General features: G+C 38.9%; 1 protein-coding gene across 1 annotated transcript; it reads right to left on the bottom strand.

Moving 5' to 3' along the window:
* Positions 1 to 1,303: 1,303 nt before the first annotated feature.
* On the bottom strand, positions 1,304 to 20,318 carry apip (APAF1 interacting protein). The gene is made up of 8 exons (XM_004066845.5): positions 20,180 to 20,318; positions 19,197 to 19,265; positions 15,350 to 15,450; positions 5,851 to 5,899; positions 5,635 to 5,752; positions 3,133 to 3,268; positions 1,973 to 2,140; positions 1,304 to 1,853 (listed from the first exon to the last, which is right to left on the bottom strand). The coding sequence occupies exons 2-8, from the start codon at positions 19,260 to 19,262 to the stop codon at positions 1,754 to 1,756; spliced, it is 738 nt and encodes a 245-aa protein (XP_004066893.1). The 5' UTR covers positions 19,263 to 19,265; positions 20,180 to 20,318; the 3' UTR covers positions 1,304 to 1,753.
* Positions 20,319 to 22,079: the final 1,761 nt, after the last annotated feature.

Genomic DNA, 22,079 nt, shown 5'->3' with positions numbered 1-22,079 from the left:
GTTTTATCATTCTCTTTAAGTTGATCCTGTTCCAATTCCTGTTCTTTAAAAACTACTACCTTTCTCTTTTATTTGAACACTGCCAAGAACATTTTTACCTCTGGCCCTTCTTTTAAAATTAAAATCTGGAAAGAAAAATGTCAGAAACATTTATTATGGCCTAATAGCCATTTGTTTATATACCAAAAATGTAATAGCTGCCAATCATGTGGCTGTGGAGGCTCGAAAAAGACTGTAGGAAATAGCTGGATCATGTAAATTGAAAGAGAAGGAATTTATCCACTAATTTGTTGCAGCTGCATCATTTAAAATGATGCTCAAATATTTTTTATAGTAATAGAAAGTTGGTATCTTGTATGTATGCCACAGAATAAAAAAGAAATGTCCCCGTTATTAACTTTAACACATTTGTTGAGGTTTATAGACCTTGGAAAACACTGTGTATATGGATGTCATTGGTATGCTCTCACTATTTTGTTCTGTAAGACCATTAAATCCATAGCTGGTATAAAAATTCTCCCCACAAAGAGGGAGTATCTTCCCAGACATAATGTGGACATTTTTTTAGTAAGCGGCCTGTACCAAGCACATCGTCTGAATGCTATTTTCCATGAATATGGACTTGCCATAGTCCTTCCGTGAACTCTCATATAGTCTGGATCCATCTTTTTGTTCCATTATCAACCTGCTTGTTGCTGAACTTTCATGACAGGTAATACATATTAATAGATTGAAATGAATACTAGGAAATGAGCTACATTTGGTATGACAAGCCTTCAGCTTTATAAATGTGAGTGCTAGATTCCAGTCACCTTGACACAGTCGCAAACTGCCACAGCTGACAGAAAAGCTGACAATACCAGCAGAAATGACTTTCAGTCATACGATATTAGGTTTGTAATCCAATAAAAGTTCAAACATTTTCAATAAACAAAAGCATGAGAAATGTTGGTAGAGTAAAACATTTTGTTGCACGTTTCTTGTTTTTCCCAGTTTGAAATCCAACAGTGCTGCGTTTTGAGCGAGCACAGTTGTGAAAGCGCTGGGACAGCAGCAGTGGGAGCTTGTTAAAAGAACGACAGCTTTGGCTTTCATGAGGAATGAGTATGCACACAACTGGATGCATGCTGTGCATGGATCTACAGGCACTGTGCATGTTTTGCACCAAACGCAACCACCTGCTGATAGAATCGTGGTGTGGGAATTTAAAAGAGGTCCATTGACACAGAACTGTTTTTTTATTTTATGAAAAAGAAAAGGGGGGGGGGGGGCGTTTTAGTTAAAAACGGTTGGACAAAATGACCACAGGCACACACGTCTGTTTATTTTTATCCGCTAAAACTCTGAATACAAAAAGGATTTTTTTTTTATTGCTTATGGGAACAAACTTTACTTACTAAAAGAAAGGAAGGATGACACGACAGATCTAATCAGATCCCAGATCCAATCTGTCATGACATCCACCAAAAGCTACATTTCAGTGCATCAAGGCTTGAACAGTAAAGCATTAGAAACAGAGTTTTTGACAGTCCCAGGAGAGACTTCCCAGAGTGCTTTACTGTGTATCTGCAGGTGTTCTGAGGTAAAGTTGTCCGATCTTCAATCATAGATTTGCCCTTAACATCAAACTTCATCAGTTTTTTATTTCTTAAAAAGAGGCCAAAGAATTGCACTTTGCCCTTATGATTGAACTCAATAAACCTTTACAGCTAAAAAGCTAAAAACATCTTTTAACAAGAAGTAACAGCAAATGTCAGACTATTCCTTTTTCCCCCAGTGGAAGGGCTGACGGGTCCAATCCACACTGCTTCATCTGGACGGCTATGTCAAAAAGGTAATCGTAGCACTCGCACCTGCAGAAATGCAGCAGACAAAAAAAAAGAAAAAAATCTTTGGTCACATTTAACAATTTTCTACTGCATAAATACTCATCCACAAACAAGTTTGACTGCGTGGGGAAAGAAATACTCACATTGTCTTGGCTTTTTCCCACGACTCGCCCCACACATAAACACCGTGTCGTCGGACGAGGACTGCACAAGCGTCCGGGTATTCTTCCATGGCTCGGGCCATCCGGTCTTTCAAGTCTTTTTCTTCTGGTGTGTTTTCAATTATAGGGACCACTAACATGTCATCATACCTGCACAGGCATGGTACAACATCAAAATGACACAAAGCCTTAGAAACCTTTGGATAGTACACCCAAGCCTGAAACAGACATGGCACCAAGGTCTGCAGTATAATTAGCTCATTTCATTGTTTTTCTTAATTCAACCATATTCTCTGCAGGCTTACATAACATCTGAAGCAGGTTCTGTTGTGGCCATGAAAACTAAAGACCGGGACCTTTCAAAGTGTTTACTGATAACAGGCTTGTATACTCTATATACTAAAATAAAACCCTTTTAATTCTGATTTTGCCGTTATTAGCCAAAATCAAAAAATATAGTTTCTGCAGAGCAGCAGGAGTTCATTAGAAATTTGCCTCTGAGGTGTTGACAGGTCCGATGGCCCAGAGCAACCCCGCCCCCTTTCCCTTCCCCCTTGCTAAGAGCTCGAAGCAGGGAAATTGTGGTCTGCTGAGCGCATTTTCACGTTTTTTTTCAAACAGTATTTTTTTCATTTGCTCCTGATTCATGATTTGAATAAAGAAAATATTTAGAAATGCAATTTTAGGCTTAATTTTCTTTATATATTATATATGTCTACATTCTCAGATAAATGCTAAAAGAGCATGTCAAAAACACCAAAAGCATGATTTTTATTGGAGTAGGTCTTTAAGGGGATTAATAAGCATCTGCTAAAAAGTTACATAAAAGTAAAAAAAGGAGGTAATACTATAAGTACAATGGTCAAAACCATTAACCACCCACTGCGTTAAAGCAGTGCTTGACATGCTGCTAATGTGCTGGTTATGCTTTTCTCAACTCTGATGCAGGCAAGACGCCAAACATGTTGGCTTCCAGAGAAAATTTGGCAGGTGCTGCATCTACTGATACGGGAACTTTCCTGTTACATTTGACAGATGCTCCTCTCGTGCCAGAACGCTGTCTTGATTCATTATTCTTTCTTGGGCTGAGCAAATGAAAATCGTCTTTAGGCTTCAGGAATGTTTACTGCTTGATTACATACCGATAGTTAGAGCCTGAGGTGCCTTTCCGAATCCCCTTGATCATCTCCTGGTGTGTTATCCTGAACTCTTTGCCAGAATACAAAAGTGTTACCATGACAGCAGCCTTGGAGTGGGTGTGAATAACAGCCTGTGCCCCTGAGTTTTAGAAAGAAAAGGTAGTTTTGTGTTTAACCAGGCTTAACAGAGTCATTCTTACGCATACAGTATACAACAATGATGTATTAGGTAATAATCATCACAGTCAAAAAATGCAAATATTTTGGAGGCCATTTAATTTATCAAATGACCAAACATACTTTCTTTTAAAGGTTAAATATTTTCTTGGAAGATCTTTATGAAACAATTAAGCCTGAACACGCCTTACAGGTCTGAAAACTTCATCATAATAAAACTGAACAGTTGGCTTTCACTTTGATTTTGGAAAGATCTTAAGTTTGACTGCAGAGTGGGAGGTAGAGCCTTCAGCTAACTGGCTTTCGTTTTGTTGATCCAACTCCCTGTTAGGGCTTCCTGCTGCTCTCCAGCTTTTTGGATTGGACCTACAACTTGCATTTTGATTTATGTCACAGAAAAAAGTTTCTCTTTTGTCTTGATGCTATAGCCTAGTGATTGTAAACAGAAGAGAGTGAAAAACCTTAACAGCAAGGAATTAAGCAGATTATACAAAAGTGGACTATTTGAACTTTTTTTTATATTTCTTTGTTTTATCTTTTGTTAACTAGCGTGATGTTTCTTGTAAATTTTTATTATACTATTCAGTGTACCTATAAAAAATAAAAATAAAAACAAGCCAAAATCTACACACCAGATGCTGAAATTAAATTTTTGACTTACTAATATAACCAAGTTCACCAAAAGATTAAAAAAAAAAACCTGCCTCAGATCATCTTTCAGGGCAAAAAGATTGATCATATTTTGTTTTTACAGAAATCCTGATTCATTGTGTATTTTTTTTTTAACACAAAGAAACATTTTCTGTGCTGATGTTTATTAACAGATGTCTGCCTAATTCACCCTGTAGGAAAATTCATCAATGTCTATTTTGCAAGTTTGACAAATCAGCAACTTTATTTGATTGATTCAAAGAGGTTCGTTGTGTCTATGAAATTATACTGCTTATTTAAATTATTTTTTATCAGACACTGGTTTGTTTTGTAATGTAAAACGTTCACCGCTCACCGCATTAATTATTATTATTATCAACGCTTCTCTTGGTTAGACATAAGGCAAATGTCTAAGAAAAACCATTACCACCAAAATATTGATAAAGGACATCTAAATCTAGTGGGGCTAAAGGCAAAAAGTATTTAGTCAGCCACAAATTGTGCAAGTTTTCCCACTTAAAACGATGAAAGAGGCCTGTTAATTTATCCATAGGTAAACTTAAACTATGAGAGACAAAATGAGAATTATTGTTTTATTTTTCCAAATTATGCTGGAAAACAAGTATTTGGTTTCCAGCATAATTTGTTTCAAGATTTCAGGCTCTCAAAAACCTGTAGCTTCTTCTGTAAGAAGATCCTCTGTCCTCCACTCGTTACCTGGATTGATGGCACCTGTTTGAACTGGTTACCTGTATTAAAGACACCTGTCCACAACCTCAAACAGTCACACTCCAAACTCCACTATGGCCAAGACCAAAGACACCAGAAGCAAAATTGTTCACCTGCACCAGGTTGGGAAGACTGAATCTGCAATAAGTAAGCAGTTTGGTGTGAAGAAATAAGTTATTAGGAAATGGAAGACATACAAGACCACTGATAATCTCCCTCCATCTGGGGCTCCCTGCAAGATCTTACCCCATGGGGTCAAAATGATCACAAGAACGGTGAGCAAAAATCCCAGAACCACACGTGGGATCTAGTGAATGACCTACAGAGAACAAGGACCAAAGTAATAAAGGCAACCATCAGTAACACACTACGCTACCAGGGACTCAAACCCTGCAGGGCCAGACATGTCCCCCTGCTAAAGCCAGTACATGTGCAGGTCTGTCTAAAGTTTGCTAGAGAACATTTGGATGATCCAGAAGAGGATTGCGAGAATGTCCTATGGTCAGATGAAGCCAAAAATAGAACTGTTTGGTAAGAACTCCACTCTTGGTGTTTGAAGGAGAAAGAATGTTGAGTTGGATCCAAAGAACACCATACCTACTGTACCTGGTGGCTGAGTAAATACTTTTTTGCCCCACTGTATATATTTAGTTTATTTTTGTTCTATAGCTGGGAAATCAAGCAGGAATACAGCAAGAAAGCAAGAGGTAAAATTAAGGAGGGTTTCTTTAAACATTGACATCACTAATGCAGGTCTAACTCAAAGTGTCATAAAAAAAGTTGCTAAAACAGAAGAAACAAGAGTGTCTAAACTTTGAAAAACAAAACACAATCTTCACAAAAGTTTCTTTTAGATTTCTTTTAGACGTTTTAGTATCAGCAGACGAATCCCTGCTGCTTTATCTGTCTGTACCTACTGATATTGTGTGATGCGAGTAGGTTACCAACCTCTCATTGTGTAGGCATTCATGAAAAGTGGCGTGCACTGACTTTTCTTCAACTTCTTCCAGGCAGGAGGAAAGCTGATGTCTCTCTCTTCCACGTCACACACAAACATATCCTCTGGCTGGGAAAATGTATAATATAGAAACTTCAAACAAATCTAGCATTTGAGACATTATCTATATTAAACAAAGGCCATAATGTTCTGAATACTTCACTTACTTGAATTCTCTCTTTCTGGACACCTGATGGTGCAATGTAAATCTGGTCTCTGTAAATTATACAAAAAATGATTTGGAATTTTGCATTGAACCACAGCAGTCTGCTTCAACACTTTGCAAGTTCATAAATGGTTCACTACATGTTTTAGTAGAGTTCATTTACTGCGTTACTCTGGCCCTCCTTATGCATACAGTCTATTACAAACTCCACTCTGCAATAAGACCCAATTGATTACCCCAGCCCCCACACAACCTGAAGACACAATAGATGGATACATACTCTAACAACCCCCACCATAAAAAAAGACTGCTGCTAAATGTACACAGTGACTTTACTGACAGATGACTGTTAACACTGAATGCTGTTCTCTATTTTATTTTATTGCTATTTGTATTCTAGTTGATTGCTATTTTATTGCTTGCTTCTTTGCACCGTCATACTAGTGAGAAACAACTTCTCGTCTCACCTGTGTATTTGTGAAATGACAATAAACCAATCTTGAATTTTTGTACCATCTGAAATTAGAAAAATGAACCGTTTCCTTCACCAAGAACCACCAAAAAAATACATATTATTGGGCCTCCAGGTTCCAGTTTACACTGGCGGGTTTGGCGGCCGTAAGTCCAAAATGACTTCACTTCGCTGAACGATGCCACTCCTCCAGTGTATGTTTACATCGCGAAACCTCGTGGCTCCGGCAGCATAGGAAGGCTTGCGATAGATCATAGTTGGAGGATTGCGCCTGCTCTTTTGACTCACCTTTCCACTTTTTCCTCTAATATAATAATTTTAAGGGATTTTAATATTCATATGGACAATGTAAGCAACTCCTTCACCAAAGACTCTGTTTCCTGTTTGGACAGCTTCTGTCTCATTTAACATATCAACTTTCCCACCGATATTAAGAGACATGTATTAGATCTTGTTTGCTGCTCAGGTGGTTCTGATTATATGCTTTTCATGACAGCCTCTCAGTTTCCAAATTCAAACTTCCACGCACCTTAACTTTTGGTAAAATACACAGATATCAACCTGAACAATTTATCCTCACCTATCCATAGCCTGCCCAGTCCTGATAGTTTCTCCACTCCCGATGAACTGATCTCCCACTACAATTGTAATTGTAATTGTAACCTCCGTAATCTTCTATATATTTTTTTCCCACTTAAATCTAGGTCTATCCCATTCCATGTTTCTGCACCCTGGTTTATTCTCAACCTCAGACAACCCAAAGCTAAAGGACTTCAATAAGAACACCTTTACAGAAAAACTGGTCTCACTATTCAAAAGCTGCAGTCAATATCCGCCGTCTCCGTCCCTCTCTCAGCCTTCACTCCACAGCCATTCTAGTTCACAGTCTCATCACTTCCCGCCTGGACTACTGCAACTCCCTTTTATTATACACAAACTTCAACTACTCCAAACCTCTGTTGGCTGGCTCATAACACAAACCACCCCTCCACTCTTCACATCACACCCATCCTGGAGCACCTCCACTGACTACTAGTGCCTCTTTGGATCAACTAAAAAACCTTTAAGGCCCGTACACACCGGGACGAATTTTGCGCGCGATATTCGCCGTCGTTTAACGCCTCGTGACTAAACAAAGGGCACCAATGTGAGTGTGCACACCGACGCGAAAAAACGCCATGCGTCAAAGCGTCACTTTTTAAAAAACGCCTCGGGTTCGTTTTTTTGGTTTGACGCGCCGCGTCGAAAACTATATGACCAATGAGAATGGCGCTTTTGCACACGTGTCTGGAGCTTCTGAAGTTACAGTAAAAAACAACTTGGGGGCGCTCAAACACAAAACTGCCTTTCTCAGCACATATACCAGCGAAGAAAGATAGACACCAAGTAGCGTCTACACTGTCGCGAAGAAATAATGACGGACATTCTAAAATATCCCCGAACCAAGCACCAGCTGGAGCTACAGGTGCTGGAAATATTCATGTTTTCTTTGTATGATTCTGACAAGCGCGTAAATACTTGCTCTCTTCTTCTGAGTGAAAAGCGAATTTAAGAAGCGTAAAGTTGTGCAGCGCCACCTTGTGTACAGGAGTATTTCTGTTTTACATTAAGCGCCATCTAATGTCAGGGAATGAAATTGCATGTTCGCTCAGCTCATCGTCAGCGAAAATCGCCTGGGTGTGAACACAAAAAACGTGGCGAATAACGCCTGGCGAATATTCGTCCCGGTGTGTTCAGGCCTTTATTCTGACCTTTGTCACTCCCACCCGCTCCCTAAGGTCTTCCTCCTCCCTCCAGCTAGTCGCACCTACTGCATGGCTCATCTCCGTGGGGGGCAAAGAATTCAGCCGCTCTGTAACTCACTTCCCTGGGATTTACAGAAGATGGACTCACTCCCTCGGTTAGCTACAAATCTCAAAAGCCACTTCTTCAGACTAGCACATCTAGCCTAATTAATTTATACTTTAATTTTATGAATTTAAGTACTGTTTTATTCTTATAACTGTCAATACAACTGTCATTCTTTTATGACTGTTTTGTACCTGTAAAGCAACCTTGGGTGCCCAGAAAGTCGCCATATAAGTACACTTTAATATTATTATTATTAGTTGCATTATTATTAATAACTTTCTTTGGGTTAAATTAACAGTAACATTAGGCAACAGGTTGTTGCAGATTTGCAACACTTTCCTGGAGAGGGTAAGATTCTTATATTGGATATTTCTATTCTCCATAAAAATGATTCTTTTGGTATATTTATTTTGAATAATATAAGTTTACCAGAGGTGACAAGAAAGCGGTGGGTAATATTGGTGTTCAGGGCAGGATCAAAGGGCATATGGTAGGTGGACTAAACTAAAATGATGGAAATGGCAGTGGTGAATACATTTTTCTAGCAGAGAGGAACATAGGGTGACACTTAAAAGTGGGGAAAGGAGCAATCGAGTAAATTTAATCTTGTTCAGACGTAGATATCAATGACTGCAAAGTTACTGCTCTGATAGCTAGACTGTGGTGGTGAAGAAGATGAAGCAGGGAAGGGCAAAGTGGTCAAAAGGTGGTAGAAACTAAATTTGAATAAAAAATGCTCTGGAGGAAGTACAGAGGTAGCAAGAAGAATTAGTTTTTTGTCTATGAAGATGTAGACAAAGCCTATAACAGGTTATGACTGTTCAAAAGGAGGAGTTGAGGTTTGTATTAGGAAATCTGGAGTGGCAAGAAAGTGCAGGACATCTATGAGAGCTGAAAGACGGTGGTAAGGTGTACTGTGGGTGTGACAGAGGAGCCAAGAGGTGGGACTGCACCAAGGATCAGCTTTGAGCTCCTTTCTGTTTGCGGTGGTGATGGACAGACTGACAGATGAGGTTAGCCAGGATCTTAATTTTTGTAGATGACATTGTGATTCGTAGTGAGAACAGAGAGCATGTGGGGGAACATCTAGAGAGATGAAGGTTTGCTCCACAAAGACAGGAATGAGGGTCAGCCACAATGAGACAGTATCTGTGTGAATGGAAAATGGTGAGGTTACAGGGAAGAGGGCTTTAGACTAACTTTCTGCATTGCCGTTTATTTGCTTCTGCCTGCAGGTGAAAGGGAACGAGGACACTGCAGCATAGCATTTATCGCAGCATGAAATGTGTTTTATAAATGCATTGAGCTTTGGAAGCATTTCAACTCAAAATGTTTTAGAACCTGTCAAAAATGCACTATTGGCAGCTATCATTTTCTCAAAATCTCTACAATAAACACAATACATTGTTTTTACGATTTCTGAGCAGGGAAACTGCTCAAGCCACACTGTGATAGGCATGTGCGCTTTTAGCGCCTTCTTGAATGCACATTTGGCATATGGTTCACACTAGACAACCAGGGAGGGGACTCTTTTCCGTTTGTTACCGTTTACTAGCACATGTCCACCGCCTACATCTGGAAGAGGCTTGGTGCAAAATGTCAAGCGCTGCAAATTTCGCAAATCTTGCTCCAGGCTTTTTTGTCCACAGCTCTATTCCAATACATAAGGAAAGACTTGATGTCATATAATTTCGGCAGAACACAAACCGCTTATATTAATTTCTTTTTCATTTTCAATTTTACACCTCTGTGACACCTCTGTGAATTCAGTAAATCTGAGTTACTGATTGGTCAAAGTTTGACTGGCTTTAACTTTTAACAGGCGTTCAATGGCCACTTGCTTTGTACGTAGAGCCCCATTTAAAGTTGTTGAAACTTTCATAGCACGTGTGAATGCAAAAATTCTGAACGTAGAAGCCCAAAATGCATAAAAGCATGTTTACATGGACTTTTCATTGTAAGTGGATACTCTCAGCAACACGGGTTTAAGCATTTTAAACATGTATACACCAGAATCGATTTTCTATTACAACCCCCAGCACCCAAAAAGTTTAAAAAGTTATCAGCAAAGAATCATTTTGGTTTAATCATCAGAAAAAGACCAAGATTTAATTTCGTTAGGTTAGAGTTTTTCTTTTTGTCAAGTGCGGAACACTGGTCTTAACCAAAAGAAGGGAGGCCAATCATCAAGTTTTTGGGGTGCTCATTAACAACCTGGATGAGTCATTGCAATGTTCTTGGTCTTAAATTGTTATGTCAGCAACTCTAGGTAAGGTTACCATTGTTCCAGGTTTTTCTCTGTTCATTGGTAATGACTCATTGTGACTCATAGTCCTAAAACCATAAGGCAAAACACACACTCTCCCAGTGCACTGGGTAATGCTGTCCATTTTAGCAAATCTTGAGAACTCATGAGTTTATCAGAAAGTATTGTCTGAATAAGCCATTTTATTTAGAAATCTGAGTGGATGCCCTTAGTAATGACTGCCTTTGTTTCCCTCTTTTATAAAGACATCCTTATTGCTTAATCCTCTTGATGTTAATCAGTGTAATTTAGTCGCTGCAGAATGGAAGCATGGACTTCCTGTTTATCATTAGCACTACAGCACATAGAGATGCTTACTATTGCCTCGCAAAAATGGAGATATACGTGTGGTGTGACCACACTCATAGATTTTAATGAGTTCTATATAAAGGGTTACTGTACGTACATACAGAGACCAAACCACAATTAGATATCCGTGGTATTTTAGGCTTTCTAAATATTACTGGTTTATATATTACATGAATCTGTTTTTTTTTTTTTTTAAACAGAGTTCTTCTGTTTGCAGGATATCAAATGCATTTATTTTGAGAGGGTAAACCATTTTTGTACACTTTTGCAATGATCAAACAATACTTAACATTCCATGACCAAGATTTTTACATTAAGTCTTAATAGTTGTAAAGATATGTTACATTTTAGTGGTGTGTAGCAGGGTCAGCAACCTGGGGGAAAGACGCCCGCATGCGAGGGTGTGACAACCATTAGCCCTTGATCTGTCGTCCGTTTGCATTATTCAGATTGGAAAAAAATAATTGGGTTTGAGTGATTTATTTTCTCACAATGACGTTTTTCTTTCTTCCATGGCATCATTAAGTAATGGTCCAATCCCCTCCTACTCTATAAATACTGCCACTTTTTCGCATCAACATTCAATAAATGCAAACAGTGGGGGGAAAAAAGGTTTGCCACAGTGAAATGAAGACATGGTATTAATGAGTGTGTTTCTAAATTGTTGCTGGTGAGATGACAGGTAGAGTGAAATAAATATTCAATCAGTTTTTAGGACTTTGTTCTTGATATTTCTTCGGAATCGCTTTTTTTGCAAAAAGCGGACTATTTGTTGCGTGGTGCGGCCCCGATCTGGACTGCAGCGGCAAAGGAAAATGATACATGTGCTGATCGTAACAATGTATTAAGAAAAGCATGAGTTCAGAGAGAAAGTTCAACTCTTACCGGTTGTTTTTATCCAGATGAAGCTAGTTTGTTTTACAGAAGCCAGCGCAGTGATATAGAACATTTATGCTATGTGACCGGAACTACTTTTTTAAGCATGGTGTATCACTGTAGTATATCACTTTCTAATCCACACCCAGCAGCCAATCAGAATAGAGTATTTACCCGGACCATGGTATAAAAGCGGGTTAATGGCCTTCGAGGTGTGGATTATCAGAAATTAACACACTTCGCGATGGATGGTTCTGGCCTCCACGTCCTGCGCTATTTTCTGATAATCCACACTTCGTCGGCCATTAACCCTTACATTTATTCCGTTTGTTGAATAATAACCAAGCGAGGTCGGAATATACCCAGACTTTCTTTCTGTTCTGCTCTGCAAAATGTAAAAATGAAATGTGAACAAGTTTTGAAAATTAAACTACAGCTGATCACCACTCCATTTACTGGGGGTGAAAAATATGAATAATCACTACATACTATAATTCGCAAACTAACGAAAAAGTAAAAACATTTAATTGTACATGCAAGAAAAGCACTATCACAGAATTAACTTATACGTTAAGTTACTCAGGTCCTGTCTCATAATGTAACAAAATATGAATAAGCCGCAAGCATTCACTTATTTTTTTTCATGTCAATGTTTGTGAAGTTCTTAGAAATATTGATGATTTTTTGTTCTGACGTATCTAATCCTATTTGATACGTGACATACCACAAATGCAGTACTTATGGTTTCAAACACATAAAGTTGCAATATTAGTTAAACTGTGACCTATTTTCCTTTAGCAATATTGTTATGAAAGCATACAGTACAGACCAAACCATTCATTTGAATGGGAAGGTGTGTCCAAATGTTTAGTCTGTACTGTATGTTTAAAAAAGCTACTTGACCCGCTGTTTGTGAATTAAATTAAATGAATAAATTAAAAGTTGCTACGGAGAAAATTTCGAATTGGCACTTCAGGTCATAAACGTTGCTGACCCCTGATCCACTGATCTATGACCCACTGATCTATATAAAATGTGGAAGAAAGCCAGAGCATTAAAGTCAGCTCAAGTTGTTTCACTGAAAATCTTTGCAGGGTTTACCCCAAAGCAAACCTGCCCAGATAAGAAGAACATAACTGGTTTAGAGTTAGAGCTGGCCAAATGGCCAAAACATTAAATCTATCAAATAAAAACGATTTTAATAAAATTAGTAACGTGTGCTAGTTTATGTTGGTTTTTTTTGTCAGCCTCGCGAAATAAGCTCCTCTTTGCTTGCTGCTGTTTTCACATCTGGGCTTTCTTTGCGAGACACCGGGGGACTGAGTTTACTCCGTACAATAAAAGGGCAAGAAAGCAGAGAGCTGGGAAAGTAAAATCTCGATTTTCCCAAAAATCATCCGTCTAAAACAACAAATATGAATTCATCCTTTAATCGATCAATCGCCCAGCTCTACTTAGATTCCAAGATTGTACAAGGCCTCCTTCAGGCACAGAGTCATTTCAAACCTAAAACCAAAGGCCTCTGTGGGAGTTCGCCGGAGGTATTAAACTTCTGACTCCACTCTGTAATTAATCCAATAACCCATGAGCTTTCTGCAAACATTTAATATTGTAATGTGAAATAACGAAACCAGTGAACCAGTAGGCGCCCACTTTTTGTGACAAACCAGTTTCATTTAGCACCTTGCAGCAAATAATCCATGTTTGATTCGTGTTCATTTTAATAAAATTTTCCTTTGAGAAATAGTTGTGCCAAATTAGTCATGTTCATTAGCCCTCCTTTTTATCCCTCTTCCTCTACTGTCCGCAAACATGTGCATGCCCCCCCACCACCACCACCACCTCTGTCGACTTATCTTCTTGTAGCGTTTAGCTGATGAAGCAGCGGAACATATGGCGACTTTTACCAGGATCCAGACAAAACTGGAGGATAAACTGACAGCAGCAACAGAAAGTTCAATAAAAACTGTTGATTTGGAGACAGCGGTGCCATTAGATACAGACTGCACTGATGCTATGTGACGGCATATTAAGAAATGTTAGATAAATCAAACAAAACTAATTCATAAGACATTAAAAACCAACTGGTATTTTTTTTATTTGAGTCTAAAGTTAGGACGACTCTAAAAACGTCTTCATACCAAATTAAGTATTAAATCCCCCCTCTTCTAAAAAAATTCCCCAGGTGTCTGGAAAATCCACATAAAGGGCCTTGATTCTAAAAGGCCGCATTTACACTGCATGGTTCAAGTGACCCAATTCCGATTTTTTCCTCTCATGTGGCACAGATCTCATATGACCGGTGAACGTGTAAGCAGGAAAAAAGCGCATGGATTCCAATTTTCTCAGATCGGATTCAGGCCTCGTTCATATGTGGAAATAAATCGGATACAAATCGGATACGTGCATTTGCGTGTGCCATGTAAGCAGACAAATCGGATATTCCCCGGTAAATGCGAGTCGTACGTTAGTGACGTCAACTCAGGAAACCACAAACTGAGATCACATGACTTATAGGTGCTTTTGTGCGCTGATTTTGCTGTTTGAAGACACCTGGAGCCCCATCAGCATGTTACCTTTCAGCCTCAGGCTTCAGACCGTAGTCGGAAACCGCTGTGATTTCCGGTCCGGTCCCGGTCGGGACGCAAACGGTAACTAATCAAGCGGGACACCGTTGCTCTGGAACAGGCTAGAAGCCGTTTATTTCTTTGCTTGGATCGGACTGTTAGTACAGCACAACGTCTGCAAACACTTCCTCGTTTAAAACTCAGAGAGAGCACAGAAGCCGGCCGAGCAGCCCTTCATTTCCTCTCCCACACATCCCCTCTCGTGCGCCTGCCTCATCCTGGAGGGCCCAAGGCAACGCCTCCTTCCGTCGCTGCGTTGCCTCCATGACAACCGCAGTCACACAAAAGTCAGAAGGAGGTCCGCAGAAGGTGGAAATGCTGCTACATAGTCCTCAGAACGTCTACGTTTGATAGTTTCAGCATTGTATAGTGTAAATGCAAAAATCGGATACGGGTCACTGTTAAAAAATGATGTAAGCGGGTCGTCAAAAAAAAAAAATTCGGATATAGTAAGAAAACCCGATTTGTGCATCAAGACCTGCAGTGTAAATGCAGCCAAAATGTTCCTGGGGGAGGACCCCTGCGCCCAGTAGCCTCCTACTCTGAAAACTTTTCAGGCCCCTGTAGAGGTTTGATACTTTTACCATGAAAGCTAACATCTTGTGGAATGTTTTCAAATGCCTCCCAGATAAAACGCAGCTCAGTAAGTTTCCTATAACAGGTGTTTTTCTTTGTAAACTCTAAAATAAATATCTTCTTCCAAAGTGCCTTCCCTGACCTGTCAAAGCCTTCAAGGCATTTCTGCCAAGTTTCAGAACTTTCACCTTCACATTAGAATTTTATAATGTAGGTCTCATCTTTCAGCAGAAGCTAACTGAGCTCCAACTACCATAACTGAACTTTCTATTTTTGTTAATACTTTCAGTCAACGCTGGCTGGTATGTTAAAACCAGCACACCTAAAGATGGATATGTTGGTTATTTTGAATGAGGTTAAAAGACATTTCAGTTCGATAACAATTGATGTTAAGCTCACGAGTGGAACTAAGTGACAAAGCATATATACAGTCCTAGTTCTGACAGTTTATGCGTCTTTGGAAGAAATCAATGAAAATACAAACCCTCGCCGAAGGCTGATCCCACCACCCGTTCCTGTCACCCATCCCAGCTGATAAAAGAGACGGCATAATTCTGGAATGAGTGTGCGGGGATGCTCCTTCTCCTGAAAAAGATCCAGAATATAAAACTTGAGTGTGTGATGATGACTCTGTATTCATTTGTAGTTTTAAACATCTTTTGATTGTTCCTAAAATCCACCATGGCATCATTTTAGTTAGCATATTCCCATCATAACATGTTATCTACCAGCCCCTTGTATGGATGACTGAAGACTCCAACTTCTTTACCTTTTAAATAGGAGAAAATGATCTAGGTCCCAATAAATCACGATACAACTTTACATTTAAAAGCTGATAGTGTGCATGTGAATGCAAAATTATTGATATTATGAAGGCGTTTTGAAGCTGTGTTCATTTTAACAGCAATATAAATACTAAACAGAGGATATTTGCTGCTCATAAAAAGAAATTGACGAGAAAATCCTCAGATGTTCGGACTTTCCCCTTTTATTGTTTTGCAGTTCAGTTCCAGCTCTGATTCTACCTGTGGGGGTGGATCAAAAACCAACCCAAATATTCCTCTGTTGCAGAACAGATCCTTTCAAATGCAGTGTGGTGTCAAATCAGATGCATCTGAGAAAAAGGCTACATTTTGGAAAGCCTCTTGACATTTTTGGTCTTTAAAAGCAGCTCCAGAACTTGGCTGGGTTCTGGGTTTGAGCCTTCACCATGCTGGACTATTCTATTTCAAAACGACCACATCCAAGTCACTGAAGTGGGTAGCCATAGTTTTGGAACAAAGAACGTTGGAAAATGTTTTCTTAAAAATAAAACGTGAACAGACAAGCATACTTTGGCTCCCATTTTATGAATGCTGGGAAAAGGCCAGTGAAACCCTGTGAAACATCAGTTGGGTTTCTGTCACCCAAACTGATTTCCTGATGGTCACTCTGCCAAAATCTGTAGCAGCTGTGACTCTTGTTTTAAAAGCTGTTTGGCAGAAATTAATCGTCTATTCATTCATCTTCTATTCTGTTTTATCCCTTTCGGCGTCACGGGGCTGCTGGAGCCTATCCCTGCCACTTGCGGGTGAAGGCAGGAAGCATCCTCTGGGTCACATTCTCACACATGTACACACTCACATCCACACCTATGGACAATTACGAGTGACCAATTAACCTATGAAGCATGATTTTTGGACGGTGGGAGGAAGCCGAAGAAAACCCACGCATCCACGGGGAGAACATGCAAACTCCACACAGAAAGGTCCCCCAGCTGGGACTTGAACCAGGGCTGTGAGACATGAGCGCCAACCACTGCACCACCGTGGCAGAAGTACAGAAGTAAAACTGTTTCCTCAAGTTACATTAATGCACTCTGTGGTTTTCCTCATTTAAAAAAATGCATCATTTGTGTCATTTGAACTGCAATAACAAACTGCATTTTTACAGCTCATTAGGTATCGTGTAAAATTGACTATATAGCTTCCCTTAGCAAAAAGTAGTCGATTTAAGTAAACTACAATTAGGGCCGGACGATATAAGGAAAACTCGCAATTTGTGATATTAGTGATCAATACTGTGATCACGATATAACCTGCGATACATGCACAAATAGCAAAAAAAACAAAAACATCATTTCTATTTCACTTTAAATAAGAGTCAACATAACCAGTCAACAACACCTCAGTGGTCCTTGATGGAGTTGTGTGCTGGGCGGGGGGCAGTGCAGGCAGAGACATGAAGAGGCTTAACAAAGTGGTTAGGAAGGCCGGCTCTGTCCTGGGTTGCACACTAGAGTCCACGGAGGAGGTGGCGGACAGGAGAATGTTGGCTAAGCTGACATCCATCATGGATAACCCCTCCCACCCCCTGCACCAAACTGTAGAGGCGCTTCAGCACAAGACTGTTGCACCCACAGTGCAAGAAGGAGCGCTACCGCAGGTCATGCCTCCCCACAGCCATCAGACTGTACAACACCGTGTCAAAGTGACACTCCACGAACCCAGGGGTGTTTTTTCTTTCTTTTACTCATTTATTCATTTACTTTTGTTACAGTTGTTGCAGTTTTCAATAGTTTTTGTTCCTGAACGGTTGTTTGTTTTGGTGTGTACTTTATTACTTACTTATTTTTGTATTTAAAAAGAAAAAGAAAAGAAAAAGAAAAAAAGTTTTACGTGTTTTTGACAGTTGATCACATGTTTGCAGTGGATCACATGTTTTTTACACTTTCGCAGCTGCCACAGATAAATGAATTTCCCCATTGTGGGATTAATAAAGTCATCTAATAACTTAAATTACACTCCAAATGATCCTAGTCTACATAAGAGGTGCGGCAAGGAGGCGGGTCATCCGATTGGTCAACAACATGAAGGCCCAAGGTGCTTTACAGTCACAGTCCCATTCACACACTGATGGACAATGGCGGCAACCTTTCACCAGTGGCAATGTGGGGTTCCGTGTCTTGCACAAAGACACATCAAGGTAAGAATCGAACCCGCAATCTTCAGATCTTCTTCGACTGCCCTACCGCTGCACCAAAGTATCCCCCTTGCAGCCTAAATACTTCAAGTTGCCAAAAAATGTTCAAATGTGGTCTTAAAAGTATTTAGTTAGTATGCTTCCTATACTTCATGGACAAGGTTATAGTAGACTTGCTTTACTCAAAGATACGGCAAGTGTACTACTTTTTGCTAAGGGTTATGAAGACCAAATCTGTCAGAAAAAAACAAACAAAAAACTAAACATTATTAAAAGGTCTGATGTTCACAAATAATTTTATAACCACTTTGTTACCACTTTCATATGGGTTGGTTAATCTGAGGTGACAAATTCTCAAACAATTAGCATGAACTGCTACAGTCTCTGTAAATGACTGTTATTTTTTTGATCTATTTTCAGACTTTATGACTTATGTTTTAAAATCTTCATACAGTTTCAGTGATTTGTGTTTTTCTTTTATGCTACGATCACACCGGCCTTAGCAACGCGCGTTGAAGCAACCATTTCAAATAAAAAGTCTATGTACGGTACATATGCATGTTTCGGGCTTCCGCGTTCAAAACTCTCACGTTAACGCATCGCCATGCAAGATTTTAAGTCTGTTTTCGGGCTCTTTAAATAAAGCGTGCAGCCATTGAACACGCGTTAAATGTTTGACCAATCAGAGTGTCGGATTTGGGAGCCACATATGGGTAGCGTCCTTTTTTCACTCACTGAAATGCCAACCCTTTGAAAATTGATCATGGAGGATAAATGAATAGTTGAGGTCTGTGCTTAGACGGCATTATACAACACCAAATCTGTCATAATATGTCAGAATAGAGCTGTGAAAGAAAAAGCCTGGAGCAAGAGTTGAGACCATCGACTGTAAAAACAACAGACGAATCGAGGTATGATGTCACCCATAGCTCTCCTCCCTTCCTGATACGTTTCAACGTGGCGGCGCCCGCATCAGGAAGCAATGGTACTTCCTATTTGGGAACACGAGAAGGGAGGTGTCCATTGTTTTTACAGTCAATGGTTGTGACATTTGCACTACTTTGACATTTCGCACCAAGCCTCGTCCAACTGTAGATGCATGCGATAGTATCGGGTAGTGACAGTTGAGTGTAAAAGCGTTCAAGAACCCCTCGTTCAGCATGTTCTTAAATGTACGACACATGCCCGCTGTGAACGCATGAATCCAAGGACGAGCTTAACCCTGTCAGTCTGAAGCAATGTGCAGAAACCAAAATCTCATCCACCTGGTTGGGGAGTGCACACAGAGTGCTGATTGTATTCTGAAGATTTTCCATTTAAACAGATTTAACCAAACATTCACCAAAGTTTCTACATGATGTCATACTTGCCTCTTTCTCTGAAGCTGCTTGTCCTGCATCTTGGCAGCCGTTGCTAGGGTCACACAGAGCTGACATCTCCTGCCATGAAACAGACCAGTTTTGACAATTGATTATTTCCTAACTGACACCTGGATGGGGGTGGCACTAACATGACTGTTTCATGTCCACTAAATGAGAGCGCTTGTATAAAAGGGGAATTCCCTACATTTTCCAATCATCGCAAAAGTAAGACAACTGTTTTTGAGCTAAACTTCTCAAGAACTGTTGACGGTTAAAGGAGTTTTCCTCCGAATGTGGGAAATTAGGAATCCCCATCAAAATACTCCCCAAATTTAAGTATGCAGTGAGTTCAAAAGTGTCAATAAGTTGAAATGTTAAGAGAAATATTCCAGTTTTTTTAAATGACACTATACTTACTATACATATTATTAGTTATTTAAACAAACTCAGTTTAAATAACAGATTTTTACGGCCATTATAACAGCACAGATGGACTTACTGACTTTATTTTTTAAATATTCCTTTCCACCAAGATTAGCTCCTTTAGGACTTCTGTCTTAAAACTTTAGCAGGTAAAGTCCAGTCAGTGTTTAGTTTTGTCTGCAAAAAGTAAAAGCCCCTGGAGTCAAATTCACCCTTTCTCCACTAATAAAAAGAAAAAGGTTAAGAAGATAAGGGCTCAGTCAGAATTCAACAGTAGTGTTTCTTTTCCCCCCAGAATTCACATTTCAGTGCTTTAGTTTTATGTCCTACCCATCCATGTGGTAAATAAAAAAAGGGTTTTCAATTACGACATGATTATATAAGAAAGGACTGAGTCATTTTGAAATTTTAAACAAAACTTGAAGGAAATAAAACGCAAAACAGCTGCCAAGTAAGTACGTTACGTGTTATTTAAATTTAATGCCTGTGTGTCGTCTGTTACAAAACAACGACGTCATTTGTTACTGTTTTCTTCAGTTTGCTGGCCATAAAAACATGTGGCTGCTTACCTCAGATATTTCGCAGAATTTTCCCTGGGTTACACACAAAAGTAAACACAGCTCGTTCTGAAGATTGCGTTACGTCACTAATGAGCGACACCGACAAGTAGCAGCACCACCGGAAGTGGAAGTGAAAGACAGAGGTTTTTTTTAAAAAATTATAAACTTTATTGACAATTGAGGTATCATACATAACATAACGAACAGTAACTATATAATCAACATTACCTAGAATAGCAATCACCATTGCCAAACATAACATATAAACATAAAAAGTAGAAAAAACGAATGAACATAACACACACAAATAATTAAAATAAATAAGTAAAATAAAAAATAAAATAACATAAATCCATCCAAAAGGTTTGATATTGGTCAGGGGTACTCATTAAGTTTGTATTTTTGAACAAAACTAGGCAATTTCAAGCCATTCTTCTTTTTCATATAGTGAAGTGATTGAAAACAAAAATAGAGCTCTTTATGAAATGTAATAAAAAGTGGTTTGGTCATCAAATATTTATTCTTGTGAATATAAAACTTTCCTTGAATTATCAGGACATTAAGGACCATATTTTCTGGTCTATTAGGTGAAACCACCCCGAATAAAACATTTTTTGCCTCTAAATGAACTGTCATTGCAATTTTGGAAGAATACCAAAAGCAGAACTCTTCCCAGAATGTTTTTATGACTCCACAATTAAGAATAAATGATCCACCGTCTCAATGTCCTTTAAACAAAAACTGCAGTCATTCTCCTCAAATCCAAAACGAAGTCTCAAAAATTCCTTGGATGGGTAAACATCACTAATTATTTTAAAATGAATGTCTCTTGGTAAAATACAAAATTTAAAGATATTCAACCTTAATTCAATGACCTCTTCTTTAGAGAAGTGTTTAGATTTTTTTTTTTTCTGATGAGATGTTTGGAAGAGTTCTTTCACAAACAATTTTCGTATGAAGCTGTTTGGTAGTTCTGTCTTTGTAACCGTCTGTCCGTCCAATAGGAGTGAAGGAAGTTTTAATGGAACTTTGTTTAACAATAGATTTTGTGATAATTGGATCAACGACCGAGGAAGAGCTTTAATCACAGCATCATATTGTTTCCTATCAAATAATTGAAATTCAGAACTAAAATTTTCAAATGTCAAAATATTTCCAGAATGATCCAGTAGATGCAGAACAGAACATATCCCTTTAGTCAGCCAGTTTTTGTAAAACAAGGATTTGTTTCTTCGTAACACATAACGGCAGTTCCAGAAAGGCGTGGTGTGCGGACTAAAGTTATGCTTATAAATTAGTTTCCTGTACAATAAAATTTGTTGATGAAAGGCAGAAAGTTTGATTGGCAGTTTTTTTTAGATCATAGTTGCATTTAAGCAGAAAGTTAATTCCACCTAGATCCCTTAATATTTTAGAGGGGAATTGAAACCAGAAACCTTTTTCGTTCTTTAAGAAAGATCTCAGCCAGTGGATTTTAATCGTTCCGTCTAAACATTCAACATCAATAGCTTTAAGTCCTCCCTCTTCATAATCCTTTAACATCACACTTTTCTAATATAATGAGTTTTGTATTTCCAAATGAACTTAAAATTAATTTGATTTATGTCGTTAATTGCAGATTTAGGGAAGGATTAAGAATATGCTGGGTAGATTAATCTTGATAGAGATTCCATCTTTACTAGAAAAACTCTACCAAGAATGGAAATATCTCGATGGGACCACAGATTTAGATTTAATTTACATTTATCTAAAGTTTTCCAAAAGTTAAGATCCTCCAATGATTTGGAGTCTTTGGTTAGGTGAATTCCCATATAACTTGGGATTTAACAGGAATGTTTTGAATTGTTGTTAAAGTGGAATATTTAATTGGCAATAATTCACATTTTTTCAGATTGAGTTTCAGACCGGA

The sequence above is a fragment of the Oryzias latipes genome, chromosome 3 (assembly GCF_053564925.1).
Source record: "Oryzias latipes strain Hd-rR chromosome 3, Olatipes_Hd-rR_3.1".
NCBI lineage: Eukaryota > Metazoa > Chordata > Actinopteri > Beloniformes > Adrianichthyidae > Oryzias > Oryzias latipes.
The sequence above is the reverse complement of the archived record's forward strand: the minus strand, read 5'-3'. Positions and strand labels throughout refer to the sequence as shown.

What these genes read in the sequence shown, in the direction of transcription:
- apip (XM_004066845.5), bottom strand. Translation starts at nt 19,262, where the DNA reads ATGTCAGCTCTGTGTGACCCTAGCAACGGCTGCCAAGATGCAGGACAA. An exon ending in AAGCAGCTTCAGAGAAAGAG is followed by an intron (nt 15,451 to 19,196) that starts GCAAGTATGACA and finishes GATCTTTTTCAG; the next exon opens with GAGAAGGAGCATCCCCGCAC. An exon ending in ACCTCAGGCTCTAACTATCG is followed by an intron (nt 2,141 to 3,132) that starts GTATGTAATCAA and finishes ATGCCTGTGCAG; the next exon opens with GTATGATGACATGTTAGTGG.